Source organism: Cervus canadensis, chromosome 10 (genome assembly GCF_019320065.1).
Source record: "Cervus canadensis isolate Bull #8, Minnesota chromosome 10, ASM1932006v1, whole genome shotgun sequence".
NCBI classification, from domain to species: Eukaryota; Metazoa; Chordata; class Mammalia; order Artiodactyla; family Cervidae; genus Cervus; species Cervus canadensis.
In genome coordinates, this window is record NC_057395.1 from 79,285,099 (window position 1) to 79,298,264 (window position 13,166).

The window sequence follows — 13,166 nt, forward strand, 5'->3', positions numbered from 1 at the left end:
TGTGAGTTATTCACGCAGAGACGTCCAGACGCCAGTGGTGCAATGGCTTGAGGTTCTAAGCTCAAAGGATAGAATTGTTTTCCACGGGTCAGACGTTCTGAATCAGTGATGATGTTGTCCCCCTCCAAAGGGACATTTGGCAAAGTCTAGAGGTATCTGGGGAGTGAGTGGGAATGAGACTGAAACCTGGTGGGTAGGGGCCAGCGATGCTGCTAAAAGGCCTACCATGCCCAGGACAGTCGCCCTACAAGGAACTATCTGGCCCCGAGCGTAAGCAGTAGCAAAGAGCAGCGATGCCAGCCTACAGAGGCTTCAAAAGTGGTGAAGACGAAGGTCACTACTCCCTTGGGAGACTCTGTCCCACCCACTGCAAGATGTCTGGCGTTCTTGGTCCCGAACCGCGAGGCGCTAGTGGCGCCCCCATGAGGGCAGCCGTCCCCAAACACCCTTTTCGGACAAGAATGCAGCTCTGAGGACAGGGGGCTTCCCTGGAGGCTCTGATGGGAAAGCATCCGCCTGCAAGGCGGCAGACCTGGGTGCAGTCCCCGGGTCGGGAAGATCCCCTGGAGGAGGCCATGGCAACCCACTCCAGTGTTCCTGTCTGGAGAATCCCCATGGACAGAGGAGCCTGGTGGGCTGCAGTTGGACGCGACTGATCGACTAAGCACAGTCCAGAGTAGAGAAAAAAGAAGGCAGGAGGCCCCCAGCAAGGGCGCAGAGAGAAGGAGAGCCAGCCAGAGTGCCTTGCTTGGGGGGGGGGCAGGATTCCAGCGTGGCCAAATTACAGTACAGTGTATGTGATTCTACACATCTGTTGATGGCTCTGTATTAATACAAAAATAATTGCATCTTTTCGCCTGGCTCTCCCTCACAAACTCTGCTTAATGAACACTGCCAATGAATTTTTCGATACGTAATTACAATTTTTATTTATTTATGGTTTATTTTTATAGTATTAGCTGAACATATTAAGGCAAAAAACTCATGCAGCAGCAAAACTTGGCCTCAACTACCATTTGAAAGGGAGGAGGAAATGGCAACCCACTCCAGGGTTCTTGCCCGGAGAACTCCATGGGCAAAGGAGCGTGGTGGGCTACAGTCCATGGGGTCGCAAAGAGCCAGACACAACTGAGTCGACTTAGCACACAAGCATCCTTTGAAAGGCAACCGAGAGTATGTGCTTCTTTGTTCTTCACTCATTCTACACAATCTTTTCTGAACAGCAAAAAAAAGTAACAACACACATTCTCATCCCCTTTCTCTTCGTTTTCTAGTTTTAATTTTCTGCCAGGTCTCATCTTTAGACCTAGAGGGAAAAAGAGGCTTCTCTTCTTTTAAGATAGGAAATTCTTTTTAAAAGAAAAAGATTATCTTGTTCCAAAGCGGCCCACGATTCAGGCCTCCTTTTTGTCATTCTCTTATAGTATAAAAAACTGACCTCCTGAAAGAATTCACCTCTTCCATCAATTGTGGTGGGATATGAGATCTCTCAGATAGAAATAGCATCATAGTCAGGTTTTAATAGAAGACACTCATATCTGGAATTTAACTGAATAACTGTACAGACACTCTTGGGGAAATGGCTGTAAATTATTAATAACGCTAGTGTTTCACATTTTAAGACATTACCAACCGATCACAGGCAAGATAAGAGGCAGGGTTTAAGAGACCAGAAAAATCGGAATCTGGATACCCTTTCTCCTACTACCAACCAGGTAGCTGCAGGTCAGCGGTTTCACCTCTCTAAATCCCCGTTTCCTAGGCTGGAAAGCGTAGACATTAGTATCTCCTGCATTGCAGCATCATGAAGTTGACACGACGTAAGGCATGGATCTCGGAGGGGTAGCATAGACTAGACATGCAGAAAAATGTCAAGTTATCGTGACGGCAGGATCCTTTCATGCTGAGGCCCCCGAAGTCAAGAAACCTGAGTAAAGAGTTACAGAAAGTCAATAATGAGGTCAGGACTGAGATCTTAGAAACCAAACATCTTCATTTGTTTCCACACAAGCGTCTGTCATGAAAGTGTTTTCCAGAAAAGGACACTCACGTACACTTATGACTGTTTTACAGGGAAGGGAAGGGTTATCAGACGAACATGGGAAGCCCCAGGTTAAAGAAAGGTATATTATGTTGGATTGGGTTGGGCTTTAATTGCAGGACTTCTCAGAGCCTTTCATACGATAATGTGTACTGTGAATTCCCAAGAAGGCGACTGTAAAAAAATCTTTTTTTTTTTCTTCCTTTCTCCCTGCTCCCCTTCCCAGAACAAATTTTGACCTAAGAGAAATCCAACCAGAGAAGTTTGGGGGTTGATCAAATCTGGAGCTGCTTCAAGGAAGTGATAGTTGAAATAAGGTTCTCTAAGACTGGTATCACATCACCATCAAGGTCAGGGAGGAGAAACCACGGACCACAGACAGACTGTGTGTGAAACCTCCTCCTCGCCCAGATGTCCTGTCTACGATGTAAGGCGTTCCCTCTTTAGGAAAGCCAGGTTTAACTCTTCTTTTTCCTTCTTCTCTTTTCCTCTTTCTCCCCCTGCCTTCTCCTTACCGTACCTACTGTAGAGCGCGTGGTGTCCCCAGGAACTCAGTCGTGTTTGACTCTTTGAGACCCCACGGACTCAGGCTCCTCTGTCCATGGAATTTTCCAGGCAAGACTACTGGAGTGGGCTGCCACTTCCTACTCCAAGGGATCTTCCTGACCCAGGGATTGAAGCTTCGTCTCTTGTGTCTCCTGCATTGGCAGGCGGATTCTTCACCACTAGCACCGCCTGGGAAGCCCCATGCCGTTGCAGTTTCTAGCCTCTACTTTCTTTTTCTTTGACTCATCTCTCCTCCTCCAACCATGTGACCATCCTCCTTCACGTTTCCAGACCTGCCAGGGAGCGGGTGGGTTCCAGACCAAAGACTGCTGGGACCCTTCATATCTGCAATGCAAACAGTGACAGAGGGAAATGATTCCTTCCCCTGACAGTGGTGCCTGAGTGAGCATGGAAGCTTCTGAGTGGGACTGCCTCCGTTTAAAGCCGCCCACTACTTTTTATTAGTTGTGGGACTTCAGACAAGTCACTAACCTCTTTGAGGCTTTTCCTCTCTCATTTTTAAAACAAAGTTGTTTGAAGGGTTAGTGGTAGTGGATGTAGCATCTGGCATCTGGTAGGTACATGATACTGGTCGCTAGTATTGCAGTCCTATGATTTCTTACCGAGGAATCTTTTATAAAGTCTATTATGATTATTTCTCACTCAGTTTCCCTGCACACATCAAATGCCATTCAATTTTCAACTTGTCTTTGTTGTTCTACTACAAACTTGGATATTTTCCTTTTCCAAAAGACAAATTAAATATAGGTCCTCGGTGTTTTTTTCCTAATCATTAAAATGAGCACAACCACTAAATAACGTGTAACCAAGGAATGCTGCCCAGATTGAATTGATGGAAATTATATGCACTCCTACAGCCAACCAAATAGCACATATCTGGAAAAAAAATCAGCCCATTAAGTACTTTAAAGCACTTTCCCACCACGAAAAATGTGGCTGTCTTTTGACTCGGAAACTTAAGTCTATTAAGGTATCTGAACATATTGAATGGTTTTAAACACAAAGATGTTCATCACAGTTAATATTATTGAATAAAACGGAGCAAATTAAATGTCCAACATCACAAGAATGGTTTAGTAAACTTTGATGATATAGGTGACAGAATTCATCCCACTGTTCACAGTGATGTTTCCTAGTGAAAGGATAGAGAGGAAAACATTACACAGTGGGCACTGGCAACCATGTAAACCTAACAAAAGTGTGTGGGGAGAGGAGACACTACAGGCGGTACTGCAGAAAGTCAATAGGAGCTCTATCCTGATGGTGAGGCCACAGGCTAATTGTTTAATTTTTTAAAATGCTTCACAATAGAAAAACCATATATATTTTTTTACTTTTAATTGTGGTAAAAAAAAAAAACAACATAACATTTACCATCTTAACAATTTTTAAGAGTGAAGTTTAGTGACTTTGAGTACATTCCATTCACGTTGTTATGCAATCGTCACCATCATCCATCTCCAGGACTTTCCCCTCTTGCAAAGGTTGCGCCTGACAGCCACGATTCTGCTTTAAGTTTCTTTGAGTTTGACTTTTCTAGGTACCTTACACAAGTGAAGTATTTTATCATTTTATGACTGATTTATTTTCACTTGGCATAATGTCTTCAAGACTTATCCATATTGGAGAATGTGCCAGAATTTCCTTCCTTTTGAAGGCTGAATAATATTCCATTGTGTGGTTGTACCATTTTGCTTATCCATTCATCCTATGATGGACATTTGGGATGCTTCCCCCTTTTGGCTATGATGAAGAATGCTGCTGCAAACAGAGGTGTTCAAATATGTCTTCCATACATCATTTTTAAAAAAATTTTTTCCCCTAAGTTAGCTCTTCCTTTCTATGTCTCATTCACTGATCATGTTATACTAGACTTAACTAAGACGCTATGCAGAACATTAATACCAATGAAAGAGGTGAGCGATTTGACTACCCAGGCTGCTCCTCAGAAAATAATGTATCTTTTCTGTTGTCTGGTTCCCATTACAGGACAAATGCCTTAGTTCCAACTCTCCAGCCTGGATTCCCTTCACACCGGGCCCTAGCCCTGCACCTGCCCGCTCTCCTGACAGTGATTCCTCTCGACACCCTGCTCTAAGAAGACTGCCAAAAAAGAAAAAAATCACCCCGGCCATTTCTCTTCATCCGCACTAACAATTTGGTAATGAAGTATTGATTTCCACTTCTCTGCTTATGGACAATATTAGATTTTCATTGATAGACTGCAACGGGGCTGCCTCGTCTCCATGGCCCCCTTTCCGCTGCCATGAGAAAACAAAGTGCCGCTGAAGGAGAAGGAGGCCTGAGAACACTGGCTTCTTGTTCTGTCAGCTTGTACCGCTCGGCAGGAGAGGGCGGGGGAGGGCAAGTCCTCGGAGTCTAGTGTCCAAGTGGGCCGCCCTCCACGTAGACGCTTGGAAGCCTACTTGCCATGGTAATGTCCATTTCCTATTTATAACCCCTCTGGGAACGTTTGTCTAAAGGAAATGTTTCTGTTCAGTGCAACAATTACAGTTGCACCTGGATTGCCCAGTCCTGCCCTTGCACTTGGGAGCCATTAATCACCACAAAGTGGAAGAATTATTAAGTTAAACCAGAGTTTGAGCCAAGAAAACCTCTGAACAATGTTCATCTTCTGGGAAAGTTGCTCACATAGTCAGGCTTAACCGTGTTGCTGCCAGTGACTTTTTCCCATGCCGTAGTGCGCATCTTTATTATCATTATCTTTATTGGTTAAAAAATACATAGTTTTGCGCATGCACCACTTCATATTAGACCTGCAAATTGGGACAATTGGGGGAATTGGGGAGATGTAGAATCAGAAAAAAATAAGAAGATGAGATCACTGCAGGGTAGAAAGTTCAGCAGCAGCCTTTTGTGGTAATTTCTTTCTCCAGGATCTGTTGTTTATGGGCTTGGAAACACAGCTTAGCTGTAGAAGCAACAGAAAGCATGAAATAGGGTGTCCATCTTAAATGTGTTCCTGCAACTTTTTTCATTAAAACTTTGAGGGCCCAATTTTAATTTGTGGAATATTCCCGTTAATAATGAGATCTAATTAAGACATCCATTAAAAGCCCGTTAAAGTTAATTTAACGTAAAAATTCCAATAGAACTGTATTAGATTTTCTCCATTAAATTAACGTTATGGATTTTTAACGGATGTCTTAATTATACGTTATTATTAACGGGAATACTGTATTACACAGATTAAAATCAGGTCCTAAGTCAACTTGGAAAAGCTAAGAGCATGCTTTACTATTAAAACCTTTGTATATCTAGTGCACTGTTTGGAAATGCAGAGATAGATCTGTTTAGTTGTGCATTTTTTGATACAACTGAAAGCAACCTATAATAGATAAATCTGTTATTGCATTTAAACAATGAATTTCCTGATTCTCAAAGGACAAATAAGTCTAGATTGTGTTGTAAACTGCTACTCAGCTATAGGTGAAATATTTAAACTATTCTAGGCACAACACTAGGAACTAGATGATTCTGAAACAAAAGAGTCACTTTTGTTGTTGCTTTAATTACCAAGGTAATCTCTGTCAAATCTTAACAACAACATAATGAAGCCAAGTATCTCCAGATATATCCTCTGTACCATTTCTCGTGGAGCTTGCCTGTTGGAATTGTTTTGGGAATTTTGACATGATCCCTAAATTCAACATTGGGATTTAAAAAAAAAAAAAAACTTCTTATTTACCTCCTAGAGAAAGTGTTGCCCTTATGCCACATATAATAGCAAATTGCTTTTTTTATGGCATGCATAACCTAGATGGGAAAAAATATGGCGCTTCGGGGAAGGAGGGAAAAAGTAAATGAAGTTCCAGGAATGTCATTCTGAAGTAATGAGGCATGGACAGAAAATATACCCCTCACATCATCGGATTGAGATGGCAGTCGAAATAGCTTCATTGAAGTGTCAGCACTCATCCATCAATCAATCACCCACAAGGAAAAATAGCAACAGTACAACGGGGCGGCTTTTACGGGATTTACTCATGGGCATAGGGAAGAGCGGCTCAAATGCAGTTCTGACATGAAAAGCAAGGTGCCGATATTATTTTTTATGATGGGAGGATCATAAAGTGAATTGAGAACAGCGAGGTCTGTCTTTGCTTAACCTATTCAACCAGAAATGAATGGCGCTCAACTGGAAAGGAACAGTCTTCGGATGGCTTAAGATTGAAGGGTGGACTCTACTGAGCACTGTCCTTCGACAACGAAATTCTATTAAAGGGAAATCAATGCATTAGCACTGGGGTTCGTGAAGCTGTTAAAAATTGCCTGCTCCAACCCAGGGTTATTAGATAAACTGATATAATTCAGATTCTGTCTAAACCGTCCCAAAGCAGATTCTTGAGCTCTTTCTCCAACTTGGGGAAAACAATGCGATTCTCAACTCCATGGAAATTGTTTCCCTTCTAAGAAAGAAATAAATCATCTGCTTCAACACATCATCTATACAGTTTTGTTAGCGCAATTTCTGTGGAGGGGTGGGTGGGAGGCAAGAGACAAAAATATTTATAAATTTGGTAAGACTCATGAGTCGTTGCTTGGTAACCATAAATGTCACAGCAGAGGGACAGCTGCCAATGCTCTCCTTAGGAAACAAGATCTGGGCTCTTTCTGTGAAATGCACACAGAACTCAGTATATTCCCAGAGACCAGACCTGTCTTCACTTGGCAAGCCCTGGAAAGCTTCTAGAAACTTCCTCCTGGAGGGAAAAAACAACAGGGACTCAGGAGAGTGTTTTTATCTGCTTTCATACCATTCTCTTCCTCTCTCTGTAAATAAAGGAAGTGCTGATGAACTGGAACATTAGATGGACAGGAAAATGACGTGCAAGTATCATGCAAACGACACCCAGGGATCTCCATTCTGCCCCCAACCCTCAGTGAAGGCAGGAGACTGCTTTTCCGTCCCTTCCCTCCTTCTAGCTAAGACCACCCACAGGCTGCAAGCTGAAATGTCTATTGAAAAAATCATATATGACTGCTTCAGATTTAGGCATTTGGCCCCATTTTGTAGTTCAACAAATTCACCAAATGTACAGCATGTGACAAGACACCGGGAGCATGAGACAGAAGAGGAAACGCAATTTATTCAGCAAATTGACTAACAAATATTAGCGGGCGTCTGCGGGGACTTCCCTGACAGTCCAGGAGTTAAGACTCTGTGCTCCCAACGCGGGTTTGATCCCTAGTCAGGGAATTAAGAACTTGTATGCCGGATGGTGCAGCCAAAAAAATTTTTAATGATGTTATCAGGCATTTATTGTATTCACACACTCTCCTAGGTGCTAAGGGATACAGGTGAACAACTCACACAATGTTCTGGTCCTCGGGTGTTTACGGCAACACCTAAAGGCGGTTCACACCAGACGCCTGGATGAGGAGCTGAATTAGGGTCCAACTCCCCTCATGCGATTTGCATCTTATACCTGTTTTCCCAAATAATAATCTTTCCGAATAGGAAATTCGCCTTCTGAGAAGTATACAGAGAGGAAATAGTTTAAAAATAGGTCATGGCCTAAAAGCAGACCATAATCATAGAATAAATTGAATAGTCTAGACAGTCCCCACAGAATTTAAGGTCATAAATAGATTTCTTAAACCTCACCCCCAAAATGTGCCTGCTCGGTTGTTGGAGTCTTTCATAATTAATGTCACAGACACAAGCCACTGAACTGAGTGGAAATGCTGAAAACAAACAAATGAAATGACATTTGGGGGAAGCATTTAGATAACTGACTAAACAGTGAGGAGGTGTGTGTGAGTGTGCGTGTTCCTGTGTGTGTGTATTCATGAATATATTTTACTTTCACTGTAATTTTCCAGGGCCTATGGACAGTGCCACAGTAAGACTACAATTTTCTGAAACTTTTCACAGTAAATCCAAAGATTACAAGGCCTTAAAAGGTGCTTGCATTCTGTGTCTTTCCCATCTGTCATTCCCTAGGTTATGTGACTGCTTTCAAATATTTTTCACTGGGTTTCATTTTTTAAGTTTGTTAAATATTTTTTGTTAAAAAAAAAAAACAAAAAATGTCACTTTCACATTATCTTCTATTCTCTGCAGTAAGAATCGAAGAGTGCTGATGAATGCTAAAATAATAATAATAAGGAAATATACTGAAGGCTTTAAACACACAAATATACACATGTAATTCTAAAGAACAAAAAAGTGGTATCTATTTTGAACATGCATTCGGCAAAAAAAAAAAATCACAAGTGAACTTTCCGTTTATTTTTTTCCCCTGTGAGATGTTAAAATGCTAATTTCATTTTCTCCCTTCCTATATGTGGCACTTTCTCAGAATATCCACAAAACACTTTTAGACAAAGATTGAGCAGGAGAAAGAGACCCATATCTCCATCCCCACAGACAGAGAGACATGTTTCCATTGTAGGGAAGCATTAAACATTTTGAAACTTGTGAATCATCTTTAGAATTTCTATGGGGGAATTTTACCTCTTCATCCAAAGTAAAAGCCACTTATCTCCTTTGGTTTCCTGTGACAGATTCAGAAGCAGACGCAGATACACAATTTCCAGGCTCTAGTTAATCTTCTTCCAATACTTCACGAACAATGGGCTAACAGGCGTGGGTGTTTCTCCAAAATTATTCATGCGCAAGGCAGCCCAAAGCTTCAGGGAAAACTAGAAATGTTTTATGGATTAGAAGAGGACTGTTTTAAAATGCTAGTACCAGGTGGAACGTTATTTCTGCAACAGAACTTTGTCCATTTCCATTGGAAAAATATATTCCAAGTAAAATGGCTCCTGCAAGTAAAGGCACCCTGATCTGACACCTCTCAGCGTACAAATAATTTTACCAATAGCCATATGATGATCATTAAGGCCTTTTAAAAAAAGCAACCTGATTAAAAAAAAAATTAAATACTCACAGCCCTTCTACAATGTTTATTTGCTTAAGACTGCTTTTGGAAGTACAAATAGTAACCCTTCTGTGAGAACCCCAGGAGAAGTTGAAAAATTCTAACAAATGCATTACTTGAAAAAAATTTTTTCTAAATAGAAAACCCTACCACTCCCTTCAACCCCTCCAGAAAATGAATTTCAATGCATTTACTAAATTATCTTGGACCTGAAACCTACATTTGGATCTCAGTCCCCAGGCAAAGGCTTATATTTACAGAACTTGAGCAATCATACAATTATATCTCAAATATGAAGACTTTGTACAGCAATGTATTCACTTTCTAAATGACCCAGATAACATTCAGGAATTATAAATGTGTATGTATATTTTGTTTTAAATACACTAGGCTCAACCAATCTGCGGGGAAGATGTAAAAACTATTTTCATTCTGCATGGAGATCAACGCAACAGAAATATTCCAGCTTTGTAGTATAATGTTTTGGCTTATAATACATCAGATGCTAGAATGTGCACGCAAGTCAGAAAAAGCTGACATACGCAACCATTCTTGTTTGGCTCAGGGTTCTTAAATGTCATAATATCTGGGGATACAATCTACTTTTTGGTCTCTGATACACTGGTATCTTTTTAATCCCTTCTGACTTTGACTCCTAATAGCCAGGCACCATCGGCGTAAATCAGAAACTTCCAAACACCTTAAAAATCAAGAGGGTAGTTGGTTATACACAACCTTCGTACTGGTCAACCAGTTCTTACTCTGCAGAGCATGTGTAGGTTTTTAAGAAATTTGGCATCAACCATGTTTGTGTTATATATTTACCCCCTCATGTTACTTCTAGACATTTTTTTTTTCTTTTGGAATTGGCAGTAGGGGAGGTAGGGCATAGTGAGTTGGGAGAATTCAACCTTGCTCTGAAGGAAAGTGTTTGCCCGTGAAGAAAGGCAAACACGTTTTTATATTAGGAAAGCAGACTCGTCATTTTCAAAGAAAAATGACTGCAAGCGTACCTGTAGAATGTTCCCATGCAAGCGCGCTAATTTTCTATAACCTGCATGCTGTATATACTACATTTGCCTGTATACTAGGAGGAAAATCCAGGCTGTTTTCCTTGCGTAAAATGCAGCTTGGATGGCTGAGAACAGCAGCCTTCCGTACATTTTTATACTGTACATATTTGTATATACTAACTATATCGCCATGTATGAACACAGATTTTGTTATATTTGCTTGTTTCTGTTTCCTACCAAACTGGCCCACAATGGGGATTCTTTTGTATAGAAAAAAAAAAATTATGCTTGTAATTTTTTTTCCTGATCATTCTCTTTCAATAGCTTACGAAAGAATTAGATCTGAGTTTACAAAGAAACGATTAAGAACCAAGTTTGTCTGTCTGCATGAGTCCATCCAATTGCTGGATTTAAGGAGGAATCAATGTCCTAATTCAGGGTTTTCCTTTAAAGGCATGCTTTACCCCTTGGGAAAACTGCAAACTCATCCATGTAAGAATTATCCTCTTTGTATTTTATCTAATAGTGCCTGAACATTTTTTTAATGTCTTCTTAGAGGAAGAATTCATAATTGTCAAAATTTGAAACATTAGCTTAATTTTGTTTTTATGACCTCGCAATTCTTTTCCTTATTTATTCGGTTGCTGTTGTAATGGGGCCCCAGGCCATTCCTGACATCGGCGTGTTCTTCTTCTGCATTAAGGATGTTTTTAAAATTACAGAAATTATTGAGCCAACAGGCTGTTTTAATCAAAACCATGTTTCACTTGTTTTTGATGATTATAAATTGTCCTTGCAATGAAAAAAAATTTTTTTTCTGCTAGGAAAATTATACCACCCTGTGGCCAAACAGATTCATCACAGAGAGGCATTCGAGCCTCCATCTCTGGGATCTGGAAAGTTCTTTCCCTGGCTGACCACGCTTCCCTTTGCTCCTGATCATCCCGAATACTAGCGCTCAATGCAGTCACTATTTGCAATTTTCCAAAGGCTCAGCTGCATTGTCATTGCCTAAAGACACACCGTCCCCCCGGAAATGACGGCTTTTCAGCTTGGAAAAAAAAAAAACAAAACACAGGGATTTTCAGAAAAGGTGCTCCTCCTTTTGTCCCCGGGTGCCAGCCTCCTGTCCTTCCTCTTAATTCTAAACAATTTGGTCTTGCCATTCCATATAACTTAGATCAGGCCAGAAGAAACCCCTGGAGCAGCCCCTGGCTGCATAAAAATGACTTGGTTTGGGCACACTCGAGATGTGTGTGTCTGATGCTGCAGCTATGAAATAATCTCTCAAAGGAGAAGGGTTTTTTAAAAAAAAGTACAATTTTACCACTAGAAATAACTTCTGATGGTGGAGGTGAAAATTATATCAAAAAAGCCATTATTTTTTACCTCTAAAGAGTTTTTTTTAAAGGAAAAATCATTCCACTTTGAGAACTGTAATTAAAGCCCTAAATAATAGATACTACTTCTTTTACCTATTGTGAAAAAATAACAACCCCCTCACCAACGTTTATACGGAGCCCCTCATTTCCATCAAAAAGGTTTCTATATGTGTGTTATTTACATTCTTAAGCATGATAACTCTTTCCTTTGTGTCAAAAAAAAAAAAAGTCTTTTTCACACCCACTCAGGAGTTATTGGAAATAGACTGTCCCCATCTGAAACCTTACCATAATTTGCATCAGGAAATTCAACTGCTGACATTAAAGACCTGGGTGTGTTCAATTATGATTTTGCTGGAGGCTGTCCCTCATTTGAATGCTGCAGACTGAACCACCTTTTGGAAATCGGGCTGATACAGTATAACTCAGACAGGCCTCCCAACACCATTAGCTTTGCAAATGGCTTCATTTCCGTCAACCACGACTTCCGCTTTGGCTAATTGAAAAATGAAAATTAAAGGAGAGAAGAAGAAGAAAAAAAAACAGATGCACTTAAAACATGAAAAGAATTATTTATATGATAAAAATATATTTAGATTTTCAAAGCACAAGACTGAATAGAAGTGCTCTTTTTATGCTTTCTGAAGATGTTACTGTTAAATGTCTTTCTACATCAGGCTTAATAAATCTGTAATGACATTTGATGGATTGATTTCTGCCTATGTGTGTTTTTTTAAGGTGGCAAGAGAGGAAAGGGGAAGGAGGGCGTGGGGAACTGCACTGACCCTCAGGGAGGCCGCGCCAGGAGATTATTGGTGGGCTTCTCTGTTGCTCAGACCCACTGACCCACTTCTAGCATCTCCCCTTGTCTCCGGCAGATTCTTTTTTTCATCTTTTTTTTTTTTTTTAACCAATGCCAGCTGCCTTGCTTAGTTCCTAGGCTGCCTTTGCAGACTCTCAGATCCAGTCAGCTTGTGCCTGAGTAATTTATGATGGAATCTCAGCAGAGGCAGTGGGCAGCTGTCTCACAAATTCAAGGACGCAACAGAGAGGACCGACATGATGGAGAGACCCAGACCCTTCCACCTTGGAGCCACGGCCCTGCTGTGCAGTTTCCCTATCTGCTCCCCTCCGTTTCCCTTAATGTCCCAGGATGATGAGACCATGTTTCCCACCCACGCTGCCCAGGCAGAGGCCGAGCCCCACCAACAGTGATGGCCGCACAGCCCGCTCTCGTCTGCCATGTGGCCGGGCT

The 13,166-nt window shown here is 41.2% G+C and overlaps 1 protein-coding gene across 3 annotated transcripts in view; it reads left to right on the forward strand.

The window, feature by feature from the left end:
- TSHZ2 (teashirt zinc finger homeobox 2) overlaps nt 1-12,619 on the forward strand; it is a 475,561-nt gene extending 462,942 nt beyond the window's left edge. For 2 of the 3 annotated variants that reach the window (XM_043480212.1, XM_043480216.1), the window contains exon 3: nt 4,598-12,619. Coding sequence is in view for 1 of the 3 variants with exons in the window: in XM_043480216.1 (XP_043336151.1) it covers nt 4,598-4,599 (2 nt within the window). In the remaining 2 variants the exon portion in view is untranslated. The remainder of the gene's footprint in view (nt 1-4,597) is intronic. The other variant, XR_006271722.1, reaches the window with a different exon arrangement.
- The last annotated feature ends 547 nt before the right edge of the window (nt 12,620-13,166 follow it).